We start from the raw sequence: 17469 nt of genomic DNA, 5'->3' as shown, positions 1-17469 counted from the left end.
CGGATTCTACTTTGAGCGCTTTTGCAGTAAGTTTGGCGACATTACTTTTATATTAACTGTGTTTAGTCTTTAGTGACACTGACATAACTGCATTGTTTTGTGCATATGCTGCAGCTTGATAGGTGAATATGTGATGTAACATAACGGCCGGGCTACACAAAACGCGCGAGAAATGCCTGGTGTAGCCGGCCGTAACATTAAGATAAATGAATATCTGTTGGCGTGTCCTTATTAATTTAACTCGGGAGTGTGTACAAGTGGAACCGTACGGTTCCTGTGTCTGTTCTCAGACCTATAACCAGTACATTATTTAATATTTCGATGTGTTTTGAAACTTTTGAAACGTTTTTATCTTCTTATAACCGGCGTTGCGCCAAAACGAACAGACCAATCGCGTGCTTTTGTATTGAATGACGTTGTGTTTTATAGAGAAGTCTCAGTCAGACTGCATTCGTCCTGTTGTTATAGTTAGACGTTTGGTTATGCTGGTATTTTATAATTAACAATACTATTAAATTATAATAATGAACAAGCTTGATGTTGATCCAAATGTACAATTATGCAATGTTTCAGCTTGTTTCACATTTGAATGCAGCACATTAATCAGGACCCCCCTTTTTTCTTCTTCTTCCAGAATCACATAACAGTTTCAAGACTAGCAGCATTGAAGAAGACTCCTCAGCCTGTTGCAGCAAAGTAAATGGCCACAATTTATGTACACTGACTACAGCTCCTTATCACTCTTAAGATGTCTTATTGGGCTAAAAGACGTAAAATCAAGAAATTAGTGAGAGAAACAGAGCAGGAAATCCTCACTGAGTATAATTTAACTATTGCTGCTAATTCACAATCAAACCGTTCAGAGAGAGCAGATCCTGTCGCAGCCTCTTCTGAGTGCCTGCTAGTTTTACCAAAGTCAGACTTGCCACTAGATTTACCGACCACATCAGACTTGCCACTAGATTTACCAACCACACCAGACTTGCCACTAAACAGACCACTAACTATCAGTGATCAGAGTGAAAATATTGACTCACCAGGTGATCCAGATGCACATTTTGAAAGTATAGCTGGGGATGATGAAATTGAACCTGGACATGTCTTTGACAGTGATGAGCATAATGACGATTTCCTCATGACAAGTTTAAAATATTGGGCAACATCCTATTCAGTCTCTCTGGTTGCACTATCCTCTTTGCTGTCCATTTTGAAGATATTTCACCCCACCCTTCCCAAAGATGGAAGAACATTGCTTGGAACACAAAAAAAGGTGCCTACCACTAAGATTGAAGGGGGAGAATACTATCATTTTGGTTTAGTCAAAGGGGTGCTTTCACGGTTGGCATGTTTGCGTTTACCAGCAACTCTGACTACTCTTAATTTACAGTTTAATATAGATGGTTTACCTTTATTCAAAAGTTCTAAACTGCAGTTTTGGCCCATACTTTGATGTCTCAAATGTGACTACACAAAGTGCCCATTTGTTGTTGGTATTTTTTGTGGTCTAAGCAAGCCAAAGAGTGTTTCGGAGTACCTAGAACAGTTTGTCAAAGATCTTCAGAATGTACTGTCTAATGGCATCATTTATAATGACAAGCAATTTGATGTACAGATTTCTTCCTTCATTTGTGATGCCCCAGCTAGAGCTTATATTAAGCAGACCAAGGCATTTAATGGCTATTCGGGTTGTGACAAGTGTTTTCAGGAGGGTGTATGGAGAAATAAAATGACATATCCTGAAACAAAAGTCAGACTTAGGACAGACTCTAGTTTCTCAGACATGGTTGATGAGGGCCATCACAATGGGACAAGCCCTTTAACAGGTTTAGTGAAGATGGTTTCTATGTTTCCAACTGATTACATGCATCTCTGTTGTCTCGGAGTTACAAGGAAACTGCTTAATATATGGTTAAAGGGGAAGAATTTGGCAACAAGGGTTCCTTCCAAAACTGTAGAAGCCATTTCATGTAAACTGCTAAAGCTACGTCCTTGCATGCCTTGTGAATTTAATCGTAAACCAAGGGAGCTGTCAGAACTAGATCGCTGGAAAGCTACTGAGTTGAGATCCTTCATGTTGTATTGGGGTCCTGTGGTTTTGAAGGATTCCCTCCCCAGTGAGCTGTATGACAACTTCATGTTGTTTTCTGTTGGAATGTACTTGTTGCTGTCCCCTAGTATTTCTGAGGAAATGTTAGCCTTTGCACACAAGTTGATGGTTTCTTTTGTTGAACACTTTGGGGAGTTGTATGGAAAAGATCAACTTGTGTACAATGTACACCAGCTTATTCATTTGGCTGAGGAATACAGGAAGTTTGGCACTCTAGATAATATCTCAGGATTCCCTTTTGAGAACTATCTTGGACAAATTAAGCATCTTCTACGCAAGCCACATCAGCCTCTACAACAGGTAGTGAAAAGGTTGTCTGAAATTCCCCATGTCCCACTGATGATCCCATTTTGAGTAACATTCACACTGATGGGCCTGTCCCCCCCCAGTTTACTGATTCACAACAGTACAGGAAGGTCTCCACTCATCGCTTTACTCTGTCCACAAAGAAAGGAGACAATTGTATTGAGGTTGGAGATGGATTTGCATTAGTAGAGAATATTCTTAAATCAGAGGAAGATGTATATATAATTTACAGAAAGTACAGACACAAACAGCCATACTACATGTATCCCTGTGAATCATCATACATTGGTACATACAAGGTTAGTGGCTTGCAAGAAGATATAGGGATAGGTAAACTTCGCTATATCAAGCGCAAATGTTTTCTCTCTCCAGACAGAGATGGTGCCATTGCAATACCGCTACTTCATTTAGCAGTATAACCATACTGCCCTACAAAGCCAAGCCAAGTGCAGTAACTAACTATATTAACACACTGACTCAAAGGTCAGTTTTCGGGGGCATACATTACCTCATGAATGAATACACAATTCGTGCAATATCACATGTGCACATATAACATGTTTGCCTGGCCAATTAAATACAATCTGTAATGTGTGTGTGTGTAGTTACCGCACTTTGGCTTTGTAGGACGGTATGGTCAATGGCTTGTAAGGAGAGATCATTGAGTAATTCTCATTTCATCCCTAGCCCTTTGAAGATGAATGGTGAGGTGGTGTGGTCAGTTGTACAGTTCCCAAATGGTGGGACAGCAGTAGTTCTAGAGAGCTGGTTTAAAGCTAAAGAACAGACTCTGTTATGGCCCCCTAAACACATAAAGCTCACAAAGGCCCTTCGAGATGGAATGCAACCAGATGATAAATGGATCCCCTATAAGGATGTACGTGTCCTTACTACGTGTGGTGAGTAATTGGTGCAACACATACACAGCTGTTCTAAAAGCTATGTATACAGGTGTGAGTTTTTTCTTTTTTTTGCTTCAACACTGGACTGCAGATATATGTTAATTGGCATTTTCCCTCTGCTCTTTCCAGAGACCCTTGATGAAGCCAAAAAACGAGAGGCCAAGTACAACTCAACTATGTGTCCAACCTCTGAAATTGAATCTGCGGACGAAGGAGATCTCCGCCAGAAAAGAAGATCCAGGTACAGTGTTCACTTTGGCAAAGTGATGCCCCCCCCCCCCCCCCCCCTGAGGGGGCCAGCTGTCTAGGGTTAGTAGTCAGAGGTACTAACACTAGATAGCTGGCCCCCTCAGAGTCCTTATTTCCATCACCACGCAATCACAGCTCGGCTTATGCTACAACATGCATTCAGCCAACCACACAGCACAGCTTATTTCCATTATGGTCCTATGTATTCAGACTTAAAACATGACTAATAAGCGTAGTATGATTCTACATCTGTTTGTTGCATTTCTTTTAGGCCAAAGCAACAGTATGTGCACTCGGACTCTGATGACCACTCGAGTGGCGATGTTAAAAGAAAACGTTTTGCCAAACCACCTGATGTGGGTTTCCCAGGTATTGATGCAATGAGTTTATTTTATGTACTCACTGCTACACAGCTAAAAATAAATTATCCTTGTCTGACACTGTACCAACTAAAACTGAGCATTTTAATTTTGATTACAGCATTGAACTTGTGCATTTCTTGCATTTTATATAGCCCAAAATAAATACATTGTGAATAACATGCCAACTAAACTATGTTGTAGGACAGACTCCAAAATCGAGCCAGTCTGAGATGCCAAAATCCGGCAAGTCTTCAGTTGTGCGGTCCCTAGCAATAGAGCCTGCAATGAATGGTATGTTGATATGAATGTTACAACGTCAACTGGATAACTCTTAAACACAATTTGTAGCATCTTCAATTCTCACCCTTGTTTGCCTTTTTTAGATTCATTGGATGATTACGGCTACTTAGAAGAGTTGCTGTCTTCTGATCCAAATAACAGTAAGTGAACTTATATCTTGTGAGGAGCTAGCTGGCCTCATGCATGCAACTGGCAATGGCTACTGGCAACTACCAGCAAGCGGTCACATTAACATAATATCTGTATTACCTTGCATTACTTTGACATTTGCTTTCACATTCCCTATATTGTATCCCTGGGTCAGAGCAATGCATTCAATCTAGAGAATTCAGCTGAAAGGAATTCAAACATTTTCTCACATATAGGATATGCTAACAACTTCACTGCTTTGTGAATTTCCTATGGTTTCAGATGGGATGCCTAATGCCCAATACCACCAGCTCCAGGCCCCGCAGCTGCATACCCCACCGCTCCAAGCGCCACAGCTGCATACCCCACAGCTGCATACCCCACCGCTGCATGTCCAGCAGCTGCATACACCACCGCTGCATGTCCAGCAGCTGCATACACCACCGCTGCATGTCCAGCAGCTGCATACACCACCGCTGCATGTCCAGCAGCTGCATACACCACCGCTGCATGTCCAGCAGCTGCATACCCCACAGCTCCAAGCGCCACAGCGGCAAAGTACTGGTATGATACTGTACTCTTTCAGTAACGGTAATGTTTTGAGAGACAGGGACACATAACTCCTTAGTGAATACTCTAAATCTGAATTGTAATTCATAAATCTGAATTGTAATTCATACTAACATGTCAGTCATCCGGGGTTATAGTTGACAACATAATATGCTGTCACATCAGGTTGAGGTTCTACTCCAACTATAGTGAAATACAACTAATTGTTTCTACAGGTATGTCGGGATACTCCTCAGGGGAGTACAACACACCCCCTGGTCTTCAACGACGTACACAAAATGGTATGTCATTGTATTCCTCACTAAGGAACCCATAACTAAAATGTAACGTGATCCATTGGTATACAAATTAAATCACACTGTCAGTGTCATGTTTTGTGTAAATGTTACAGCATTTGTTTCCCCCTCTAGACTTCTTTAGAGGAAACTACCACCAGTTTGATCCAATGCAGTCAAGCTATAGTGAAACGTACTGATTTTGTTTCTACAGGTATGTCGGGATACTGCTCAGGGGAGTACAACACACCCCCTGGTCTTCAACGACGTGCACAGAATGGTATGTCATTGTATTCCTCACTAAGGAACCCTGCAATTTACTACTGAAATGTAACGTGATCCATTTATACAAATGTTTTTTTTTTTTGCATTTCTTCCCTCTAGACTTCTACCACCAGTATGATCCAATGTCGGTGGCTGATCACGGTTGCAATGGTAAGTGAACAAGACTGTCATGTAACATATTTGTAGACATTTTTCAATCTATGTGTGACAGGTTGGATCTCTATTCGAATGATGGTCATTGTTCACTTCTTGTCCACCTCTATGATTGATTGAGTACAGTTTTTTCCTATATGATGAATTCCTGTTCTGTTCTTTAACTACATAGAAGTGTCTATTTGTTTGTCTCTAAATGTTTTGATGAATTGAACAATGTGGACCCTGTTGTAAACAAGTGTAAGACTTAATTGGGTCGTCCACTCACAGTTAACAGTCTTTGTATTGAGTTTGTGCTTGAAATGTACTGTAATTCTGCAAACTGTTAATAAAGATTTCAATCAATCAATCAAAAACAGTTATACAATGTTTAAAAGCCCTCAGAGCTTGTTTCCATTGTGGTCCTGTGTATTCAATTCATCTGTATGAGTTCTCTCTCCTGATTGGATACTGAAAATGCCTTTTCTGTTTACTAAAGAAAAATAAATTGCTGTCACACATACACACACGCACACAAACGTCTAACCTTTCCAAATGTGTGCAGTGATTTTTAAGTTGCATGAATGTTTGTGTTTTACAGATGGAACCACACAGATGGCCGGCGGTGACGGGCAGCTTATGAAAGGCAAGTCTATTGGACATAATGTAATTCCTAATGTGTCATTTGCAGGTTATTTTCAATTCATGATTTTCAATTTTCTTCTGAAGATCTTGCCATCCAGAAGATGACTTCAATGCTTGCTGAAGTACTTGTGGTGGTAAAGGATCTGTCCAGAGATGTCCAGTTCATGAAGAAGGAGTTGGCTGAGGGCAATGTGACAGCGGGTGGTACCCGAGGACCAGCCACCACAAATTTTATGCTCCCCTTCCAGCTGCCAATCGCCACCGAACACGACTTCAATGAGGCAGAATCGTTACTGATGGATCAATCAGTCCGTCAAAAGATGGTAAATTATTTGACAGACTGAACTGCATTAATTTATCAAATGTGGATAATTTCAGTGCGGTCTTGCTCATTTTTCCTCAGGGGGAAAATATGTTTTTAGCCCTATAGCTACTCGAGCACAATTCTAGTCTACAAACTCAAAATTTGTCAGAGCTTGTAGATCTGCTATTTATGAAAGGTTTTGAAATTGTTCAAATATATACTGTTTACACAGACATGACCAATTGGGACAGAATTGGGTTTGTGTTTAAACTTGACGACTGGTATGAACATGACTGAAAATATGGGCTGGAATTTCAGTGTTTAAGTGTGTAAAACAAGTTTGTTGCTCTGTGTTCATGAAATAAATTATATGCTGTTTCTAACGCAGTGCCTTAATTTTCTTCTCTCTGATTTTAGATTTCTCGCTTGGCTGTAGTAGGAGGTACCAGTTCGGAGAACCTGATCAGACGGATGTTGGCATCTGCTATGACCAACGCCCTGGCCAGTGGGTTCAACTGGGCTGGGAAAAAAGACAGGAGGTGTTCAGAAAGCAAGAAGCCTTTCAAGGACACAACGTTACAAGACTGCATGTTTGGTAAGCTTCCTCCCTGCAAACTACTTAATAGATTATGTTTAGGGAGTGGCATGACTGAGGCATGAAATGAAACACTTGATCTTAAAAAATATATATGTTGGAATGAAGTGATGGTGACAGTGCAAGCTATTAGAAATAAACAAAGGACAATTGGTGAGCTTTAGAGTTGCATGGATACACATTGCATTGCCTAGATGGAGCCAGCTAGGCGTTTGCTCCTCTTTCCAGTTCAGTCTAACTGGATGCTGACTGTAGCTTTTGTTACTGTAGGCCTGCAGAGTGATTAAAAAAAACACACACACACACACACGTGAAGTGAGGGGCACTCTTATCATTCCGGCCAACACTCAAATTTGTCCATTCACTGTCGGTGGGAATGCAATGTTTGTGTGGGACAGTTTGTGCACACACCAAAAGCTGGACAGGAGGGTGCAGGATAATAAGAAATTGTATGGGATAGACTCTTATCTTCCTCACTCTTATTTTTGTGTCTTTCAGCTGCTGCTCGGCAGTTTGACTCCAAACTGACCAACCAGGACTACAGTGAAACGGTGAAGAAGTGGCTTCGTTATGCGCCAGACAGGGAGGGCGGCATCCCAAGGAACCCAAGTGACCCAAACCAAGCGACCCAAAGTCACACTTAGGGTACCCCACACACGGTTTCCCATACAGTACAACCCAGTACAAGTTCATGGACACTGTTCTTCCATGCCAATAGACTGTTGTTTTGTCAGTCAAATATGTTTACAGTTTTGTGTCGCTGTTATGACAACCAAATGGACAGTTGTTAGCCTGTGGACCCTGATTTGCAACCAAATGGACAGTTGTTAGCCTGTGGACCCTGATATGCAAAGTCCTTCATGAGGGAAGATCTTTATGTCCTATATCAACCATGGTTATTTATTTTTGTTTAAAAAAAATCTTATGTCTGTGGAATTTATAACTGTGGTAAAAAAAAACAAAAAAAAAACAATTTTTGTCACTATCACCTGCATTTGCGATTTTCCTTAATAAAACGTAATTGATTAATATTAATACCATGTTGTCATCTCTAAGTTTGTTTTCACACAAACGACCTACCCATCGTCTGCCAACAATGTTGGTCATATTGTTGTAATGCTATGATGTGTAGACCTATATCAGCAGAAAGTTATTGGTGAAAAACTAACCTTTTCTAATGCGTAGAAAATTTTATTATTTTTAATGTAAAATGTACATGAATCAATATTGATTCCTTCACGTTGATTCAATATAATATCAACCCAAATCTACATGTAGATTATGGTTGAATCAATGTTGATTCCTAACATTGATTCAATATAAAATCAACCCAAATGTGCATGTAGATTACCATTTAGATTATGGTTGAATCAATGTTGATTCCTAACATTGATTCAATATCAAATCAACCCAAATGTGCATGTAGATTACCATTTAGATGATGGTTGAATCAACATTGATATAGTGTCAGTTATGGTTGAAAACCTAATGTTGTTTCAACATGTAACTCTCTTTGCACTTTTTATATAATTTCAACGTCAGGTTTCAATGTGGATTCAATATTTCTGCCTAACCACATTTCAACGTTGATTCACCCATATTTTGCTATCTGGGGTTCGCCTTATCTGTAATGCTGCATAGGCCTACTGTGCTTTTTTTAATTTATTTTAGAATAAAAATACATACATTGACAATACTTGCATATTCCCTTCATTATGGTTTTTCAGTTTTTAAGTGTTTTTTGTCCCGCCCACGGACTCCTGCGGGACCGTCATGGGTTCGGTCCCGGGCACTGCCAACTCAGCGTATGAGGAGTGTGGCTGATGGTAGGTATTGCGGCTCCACCTCAGCAATCCATCTCTCAGAGGTCTAGCATTGAAACAGGGATAGACTCCATCTCCCAGAGGTCTAGAGCATTGAAACAGGGATAGACTCCCACATCCTGGCTGATACTCATAATAAGCCACTCTGATTTATAGGCCTATACAAAAAAATAAAAATAAATCACACATCAAATTCAATCAATCACATGTCCGGGGCTCTCTCAGTGACAAGAGCTCTCCCTGCTGGACGGCACGATCATGTGTCAAATTGGGTCTGAATTGTCTATCTAACTATAGTTGCCAGAGCTGTCGAGAATTTCTGGGAACTCAGATTAGAACGAAATCAATCTGGGAACCCATTGGCAAAAACTGAACAAAACACTTAAAGGGGTGTAAAGTGTTTGGTTAGTTATGCTTTGAAGCACAACATCACCACATCTTCCTATAATTGGCCCTCACTAATGATCACGATAAAATAGCACAATGTTTTTGAGGGGCGCGCCGCTAGCCCCTCCTATGTCCAGCTTGAGTGTTTGTGTAAACACAAACATTGAATGCCATTCACAATGGAATGGCTATGCACAATCACAGAGTAGAGTGGTTCTCAAACCTTTGTGACTCAGGTCACTGAGGTCAGAGGTCAACTCTGTGTGTAAATGACCTGCTTATCCACGGCAGGGATTTGAGGGACAGAAGTGTCGCATGTGAGAGAGAAGTGGGACGGGACGCGGTTAGAAACATTATATTTAAGGGATATTTCACTTCCAAAAACACTTTTGGTCATTTTAACGTCTATTCAGGCTTATTTGAACACCACAGACCGTTTTTAAACTGCTCGATTCAGTATTTAGATATTTGATATTCATTTTAGCCCACCCCCTTCCTATACAAACCCATTGTAACTTCAAACTCCATTTTAACCATGATAAATTCATAGAAAACACCCAACCTTTTTTCTCTGATATTGTTCTTCTAATACATGAGGGGGCCGTGTTTTTTTTCATTTACCGTTTTATTATTATTTTATTTTTTATTTTTGATCAGCGCTCAAGGTGATTAATTTCCAAAACAATTGAAGTTTCCATGCAGGTCCTGCTGGGTATTCAATTCATAATCATGACATGAAAAATAACAACAAAATTCAAATCATCATAAAAAGTTATTAGATATGTACAGGTTGGGGAAAAAAGCAGGGAGTTATAAAATACAATATATTAAAAATAACTTTTAACCACCTAACGTTTAACCACCTGAACCCCAGCATCGCTATTCTGGGGGGCGAACATTCACCTAAAATAGTGTCAATCGATAAATACAGACAAAAAAAAAATGATTTTGTCACAGAGTCATATAAATCTAAAGGCCTTTATACTAATTTACAATTTACAATTTAGGCATTTAGCAGACACTCTTAATCCTGGGCGACTTACATTAAGCAAGATAAAAAAATTGGGAATACTACTATACTGTATGTGATTGTTCATACAAGTGCATATGCACTGTATTACACATAGATCTATGTAAGTGTCTGGTGAGTGGTGTATAGGGGATTGGAATCCAAGGCGACCAATGTGCTGCAGCTGGGCAGCGTGACACTTATGGGAATACTTTCACATCATCACCGAAAGCAAGAAAACACTTCCTTTTGTGGTTACTTTTAGAAATGATGCCGTTCACTTCAGGATAATTAAACACCTCGACTTTGTCTATGTGTTTAAACATCCTGTCGGTCATTCATTATCCCGGCCTTGCCTTATGGTGGGCAGTAGTTTATGAAGCCAATGATGTTATAGGCAGTGGTGGAACTTCCACCACTTCTTCCACCGTGGAAGAAGTACTCAGTTGTTTTACTTAAGTAAAAGTACCAATACTGCAATTTAGAACTACGGTACTTCGTTACAAGTAAACATACTTAGTTACTTTGCACCCATTTTATGGGGGAAAACTAGCTAGTCCGACCGTTGTTCCCGCATGTCGGACTAATGCTCCGTCGGAAATGACCAGATCCCTTCCTAGTGTGTGTGTGTGACTGTGTGTGTGTGTGTGTGTGTGTGTGTGTGTGTGTGTGTGTGTGTGTGTGTGTGTGTGTGTGCGTGCATGCGTGCGCTTGTGCGTGCGTGCGTGTGTGTGAAGGGGGAGGGAGAAATAGGGATTATTTTTATTTTATTTTATATAATGCACTTTTGCACAAAATAACACCTGGACCTCTTTGGTGGGGACGTAACAACTACAAATAAAGGTAAGAAAGCCTTCTAGCATGGAATAATCCTTTAATTGCATTATTGCTTGGTTTGGACTGCTTTAAAAGTGCCGCTTTTATAATAATTTGTTGTCATTGAGCTGTAAATTGTATTCTATCATGCACCACTGTCCCTGTAGAAATGGAAGAATGCAGGTGAGATGGAGATTTCCGTTTGAACTTGGCTTAATTGGTTCCTCTGTCTGATTAATTGTCTTTATTTCCTTTTTTTATTTACAAAAGTTGGGAAATTATATTTCCCAATCCTATTTAAAAATACTTTAGTGGCAGTGCTATTTGTGAATAAAGGTGTGTGTAAATATGGGCATTGTATTTATGTGCCGTTTGTTTCCTATAGCCTGCATGGTAAACCCATAGGCCGGGTAAACCATCCGGACCCGGTCATGGAATTAACATTTCAACAGTACTTTCTTATTTGGTATTAACCAAGTAATTTATTGTAGGCCTACTCAAGTACAATTTTTAGGTATAGCTACATTTATTTTTATTTCCGTTGTATACTTCCAGCGGCAATGATTGTAGGCCTATGTACTTTTTACTCCACTATTAGGCTATTTGACAATTTAATAGTTAGGCTACTACTTAAATGAGCAGAATTAGATTATTATAAAAACAATTAAAAGTGGAATTTTCCTGGTGACCCAATGGAACCCACTCAAGGGACCCTGGGGGTCCCCAGACCACAGTTTGACTATGGTTCTTCAGTCAAGATGGGCAGTGTAGACCAATCACAGGCAGGCAGGGCGTTACCATGCCTCAGCCATGCCTAGCTAAATTCCAATACCCAAAATCTCGGGCACTCGCTCACTCCCACTCGGTCACTCGGGGTCATTCCAGCGTGACCCGGAAATGGTTAACGTTCCGATTGTTAAAGTGCTCCATCGAGGAGGAGAGGAGAGTCGAGTGGAGGAGCCGAGTGGGCTCGAGGAGACCGCATATAGCGAGTGTACATCGGGTGCAGACTCGGTGGGGTATTTTGTCTCCTCATCACGTGTACATGTTTATTTTCCTTCTCCAGTGACATAAGTCCGCCTCCTCCACGTGTGGCACAGAAAACACTGCTTGAAACCCGATACATGCACCCCCCCCCCCCCCCATCCACCGGCCGGATGAAAGTGAAAGGACCACAACAAGCCACTGGCTTTATTGCGTTGTGTGATAATCATATAAGCATAATAAAAGTAGCACCTCAAAAGCTATAGTTAATTTATCTCTGTGCATGCCTGAATGCACAGACTGCTATGAATGACGGTGACAAAAAAGTATTTATTTATATGTGGACTGAACTGAATATGTAAGTCAGAGAGACTAAACCTAATTCCTGTTATTTGCAAAGACCGTCGGAGGAGGACTGTCTGTCAGGGGGGGGGATTTATACGTGTGCGCATCCTGGCGCTTATTCCAGGAATAAATAGCCTTGCCTTGCACATGTTACCAATACATACACATTGGCCTCGGTTACATGCACAACATGATGAATTGTCTATTCTGTAGACTGTAGCCTACTGCTCTGTTCGGAGTTCCAGTGATCCAGCTGTGTGGCACTGTATTGTTCCACCAATTTTGCTTTGGCAATGTAAACGTATGTTTTCCCATGCCAATAAAGCCCTTTGAATTGAATTGAATTGATACACGTCATTAGTGATCGCGGAATGTGCCGTCGCTTTGAAATGACAGCTTAGTACATTCCGATTCTAGAGGAAAATTCGACCACCACTCTGTCCTCGCATCGAATCCTCTCCTCCTCCTCCTCTCCTCCTCGCTGGGGGCGGAGCCGAGGAGCGAGTGGAGGACGCGAGGAGAGTGAGCGAGTGTGAAAGTTGCGGTATTGGAATTTAGCTTAGGCTCGGACACAAACGGAATTCACGCAGTTTGACTACACTTCCTGAACAGATACCCAAGTGCGCCGGCTTGCTCCCTCCTACTATCTTCAATTTGATTGGCTGAGAGGCGAGCGTCGAAGACAACACACACAAGCCTTCTTTTGAATTTAGTTGCAGTGGGTTAAGGTTTGTTGTGAGTGATCATCATCGCATGCTGCTGCTGGGACTGGGAGGAAAGACATTGTTGACATTATTCACTCTGATTTCGGTTTGTATTGGCAACATGTGCTGTTTGGTTTCAGTAATGATAGTAATAAGAAGAAAAACGAAGTAGACATTATTAATTTGATCATTATTCTGGCCACAATTTCATATCCAAACCTGGCTTCATTCATTGTATTTGAGATTGAGGCCGCAGGCAGTAGGCTACATTAAAACAATGTAGGCCTATAACTCAAAAAATAAGAAAGCTGAGGAGAACTGTTGCTTTGTGTTCACTCTGTAGTGTATGTACTGTAATTCTGCAAACTGTTAATAAATATTTCAATCAATCAAAGTTGCTTAGCCACTACCAGGGACTACTTTATGTGGCAGACCACATGCCTTGTGCCTGTGCTCTTAGGTCCTGCACAGCTGCATTGTATACCCTTGATTGATGTGTGATTGTGTGCAGAGGCGGAAAGTTCTTATAACGGCAGGGGGTTCAAGCACCTCCCCCCCCCCCCCCCCCCCCCAGCGGTGGAAAAAAAACGAGTTTTGTTTTTTCGAACAAAAGCCACCTTATTAGCATTTGAATGCGGCATGCGCGGCGGCCCAACACCTATCTTGTAACCCCTCGTAAAGGTATGTCACTTGTGACTACGTGTATGACAACATGACCACTGGGGAGGGGACATTTCAGTGGACAGTCAGTGGGTGCATAATTTACTGCAGTGCATATAGATATATTTTGCCAAAATGCAGTGGGTTCAGTCGCGCCTTTGCCAAAATGCCAGGGGGTTCAATCGCGCCTCTGAACCCACGGAGTTTCCGCCACTGATTGTGTGTTAGACTGTCAGTTCTGGCTTTGACCAGTAAAGTACTATAAATGTGAGCTCCCTTCTCCTCTCTCTCTACGTCGTCCTCAGACGAGCCCTCCATCGGCGTCTCCAGTCATCTCGGTTCTCTATACATCTGGCCAGCTCATTTTTGTGCTTTCTGCACCAGCATCTTTGTCCACATAGGTAGGTGTGGGACGTCCTCTCGATCGATGCCCGTGTGTTGGTTCCTTTTTCTTTTTTTCCCCCTTTTTTTTACAGTCTATGGTTGGTTCCCACAGTAGGCCTACAAGCTTTTTGGCGTGTATTTCTGTATTAGGTGTGTTCATATAGGCCCTAGCCCAGCGAATGCGCTGGGCAGGGTGGACAATTTTCCAGGGCGCCAACCACTGGGGGGCGCCAACTACAGACGGATGGATGGTTTGTCCGTCTGTCCATCTGTCGTGTTTACGTTTACGGTGACAGTTGACGCGGCCTCTCTCTCATGCTGTTAAGTTACAACTTACACCTATTTCCTTTTAATAACCTGGGTAAAATGTGCAGAATTGGGACTTGGGAGGCAAAGCTAAGGCACTTATAGATCTGATCCATATCCTTCTACTGCTTCTACGATTCTGCCCCGCGCAGTACAAGGATATGGGACTTCCAATGTTAAATCTCAAATCGAAATCAGACCAGCCTCTCCTCTTTGGCGTAAATAAAAAGAACGTTTTTGCTACTCACCAAAACAAAGGCGGGTTGTGTCAATAGAAAGACTACTTTCCTTAGTGGACGCACTCTGAGCCCCCCACCACACGTATAAACGGTACTTTTTGGCCAAAAAGGGATATTTTTTCACCGGAGGAAAAATATCCTCTATGAGGCAGTTCTCTGGGCAATATCAGTAGAGGGCGCAGCGGAGTAACTAAATTTTTTTTTTTTCCGGTGGAAACAAAATCCCTTTTTGGCCAAAAAGTACAGTTTATACGTGTGGTGGGGGGCTCAGAGTGCTTCCACTAAGGAAAGTAGTCTTTCTATTGACACAACCCGCCTTTGTTTTGGTGAGTAGCAAAAACGTTATTTTTATTTACACTAAAGAGTAGAGGCTGGTCTGCATTCATGCGAGCGGCGGACGTTGATAGTAACATAGCTCTAATGCACGCATTAGAGCTATGGACCAGAGCTAAGGCACTTATTATTGTGAAGGGGCAGCTGCAGGTGCTGTTGTTGCTGGTGTCGAGACTTGTCGAGTAATGCGTGGATTTAAGCTGTCAACTCAAAACTATTTTGTTAAAGTTAAATATGCCACAGAGTACAGGGCGCCAGTTGGCCCAGCCCCGGGCCATTAGGCCACATACACAACACACTCTTTAATGTTTTCTGTTTGTAATCCCCCTTGGCTCCGATGTTGTATTGTTGTATTAATAACTTTGTTGTTTGGGTTTGTTTGTCTTGTTTTGTATTGTATGTCATGACTGTTATACAGAGTTGCTAATACAAACCGAAAGAGATGGTTCGTGCAAAGGGAAGTGCGCCTGTGCGAAGACCCCCCCAGCCTTCCTCTGCGGCGCCAGGGACGTCCTCCTCTCAAGCTCCTCCCTCCAGGCGGTCGCAAGATGGGAGCGGCGTCACAGGTGAGGATGTCGCCAGAGAACCATGATAACGACTCAATATTTAGTTCCAAAAGTGGTTCCGCAAACAAACCCTTAAAATGACACTCATTAATAGCCTTGCAGACCCCCATTTGAAAATATATATGACAGCCCCCCCCCATAAGAGAAGATGTTTGCAGCTCTAGCTGCATGTGATTCTCAACCAGTTTAATTTCAAGGACCCCCGTTTGACATGCATTAGGCTACGGACACCCCCCCATTGAATGGCATTTCTATCTCTGGGACCCCTAATTTATAATTGTAAAATCAACCGTTAATTTTGTCTCGCACCACCACCTCTCACATGATTTAAGTATTTATGAACAGTTTGGAGAATTACAGTACATTTCAAGCACAACTGGGTGGGATTCAGATTTTACGGGGGCCAGTGGTTGCCCTGGAACAACATATTTTCAGATGGGGGTCGGCGGCCTAATACAGATAATTCTAGGGGTCCTTGACATTAAATAGTTTGAGAACCACTGACATAGAAACATGGGTTTTTCAGAAAACTGTCAGGATTTAGAAGGCATTTGTAGAATCGTTCCCAGGTCAAAATGGGTTAATGACTGTTGGTAGGGTGTTCCACATATTGGTGGCATAGGAGCAAAATAAATGTTCAATGTAGTCCCTTGTTAGTGCCTAATCTGGGTTGCACATGGTTTGTTGAACTGCCTCTGGTGTTGTGGGTGTGGACTTCGTTGACATTAACACAATCAGCGACGGGATTTCTTTCAAAATAGCAGCTCACGGGTTCCCGTCCTGAATGGGTTAAAGGGACTGGGGAAAGTCGCACACTCTGCCCCCATAATTACGGTATACAGTGGCTTACAAACCTTTTGTTGATTGTGAACTAAGTCAAGGATATAATGTCCATCATACATTTTCATATATCTATTTCATACTTTTACGTATTTGTGAGATTGTGATCGGCAGTTCATGTCATGATATTGATAACTTCAAAGGCAGGTTCAACTTTTCTATTTATTTTCTTTTTTTATTGTTCATACCGGTAGCAGTTGTACACAAAATACAGTATCTCGCATGGGGAGAAAAGGAAAAAGAGGGGGTACAAACATTAGTTTTTGCCCTAGAGGACAACCTCCTGCAACCCACATGTTTGGGAGCCAAGTTTGAATAATGTGATTACCGGTATTTTAATAATTGCTAATACATTTGTCATTTGTATTTTGGTCTAAGTTAGTTCATGTATATATAATAATAATAACACTTTTTTTGTATAGCACCTTTCATGACATGAAATGCAGCTCAAAGTGCTTTACAGAGCAATGGAGAAAAAAAGAAAAGAAAAGCAAGGCATAAACATTAGAATTATATGTTATAGAATTATATATATATAATACATAGAATTATGATTGTTAAATTAGATAAGTTTAAAGTTTAAGTTTAAAATTGTTTCATTCATGGTGATGTGCTTTAGGTTAATAAACAATGATGTCACTGACTAGCTTTAAAGGGGGAGTGTCAAAGCCCGAGATTAACATTGCTGATAAGGTACATCACGTGGTCTGAATGAAAACAGTTTCAAACGACACGTGACTATATCTCAGGCTCTGACGTGACCTAGCATCTAGCCGAGCTGAGTGGCTAGCGCAGTAAAGGCTAGTGGTTTTGAGGTGGCCTTTTGCGTCATACAAAGTGAAAGTGTAATAAAAAAAATTATTTTATTGCTCGAAAAGCTTCCTTACAATGACATTGAGTTGACGTGTAGGT

The 17469-nt window shown here is 41.4% G+C and overlaps 2 protein-coding genes across 2 annotated transcripts in view; both read left to right on the top strand.

Annotated features, from left to right (window-relative positions):
* LOC308320324 (uncharacterized protein) lies at positions 1 to 7805 on the top strand (the record flags this gene model as incomplete). Its single annotated transcript, XM_080770637.1, has 7 exons — positions 1 to 26; positions 5415 to 5480; positions 5585 to 5635; positions 6219 to 6263; positions 6347 to 6585; positions 6984 to 7161; positions 7660 to 7805. Exons 2-7 carry the CDS (start codon positions 5417 to 5419, stop codon positions 7803 to 7805), a joined length of 723 nt encoding a protein of 240 aa, XP_080626763.1. The 5' UTR covers positions 1 to 26; positions 5415 to 5416.
* Positions 7806 to 15593: 7788 nt separating this feature from the next.
* The window catches only part of LOC308320323 (histone H3-like), a gene marked incomplete at both ends in the record, with an annotated part of 8141 nt that continues 6265 nt past the window's right edge, over positions 15594 to 17469 (top strand). The window contains one exon of the mRNA XM_080770636.1: positions 15594 to 15717. Within this exon, the coding sequence (XP_080626762.1) occupies positions 15594 to 15717 (124 nt within the window). The remainder of the gene's footprint in view (positions 15718 to 17469) is intronic.

Source organism: Protomyctophum bolini (genome assembly GCF_963924005.1).
Source record: "Protomyctophum bolini genome assembly, chromosome: 8".
Lineage (NCBI taxonomy): Eukaryota > Metazoa > Chordata > Actinopteri > Myctophiformes > Myctophidae > Protomyctophum > Protomyctophum bolini.
This window is presented reverse-complemented; position numbering and strand designations above follow the sequence as displayed.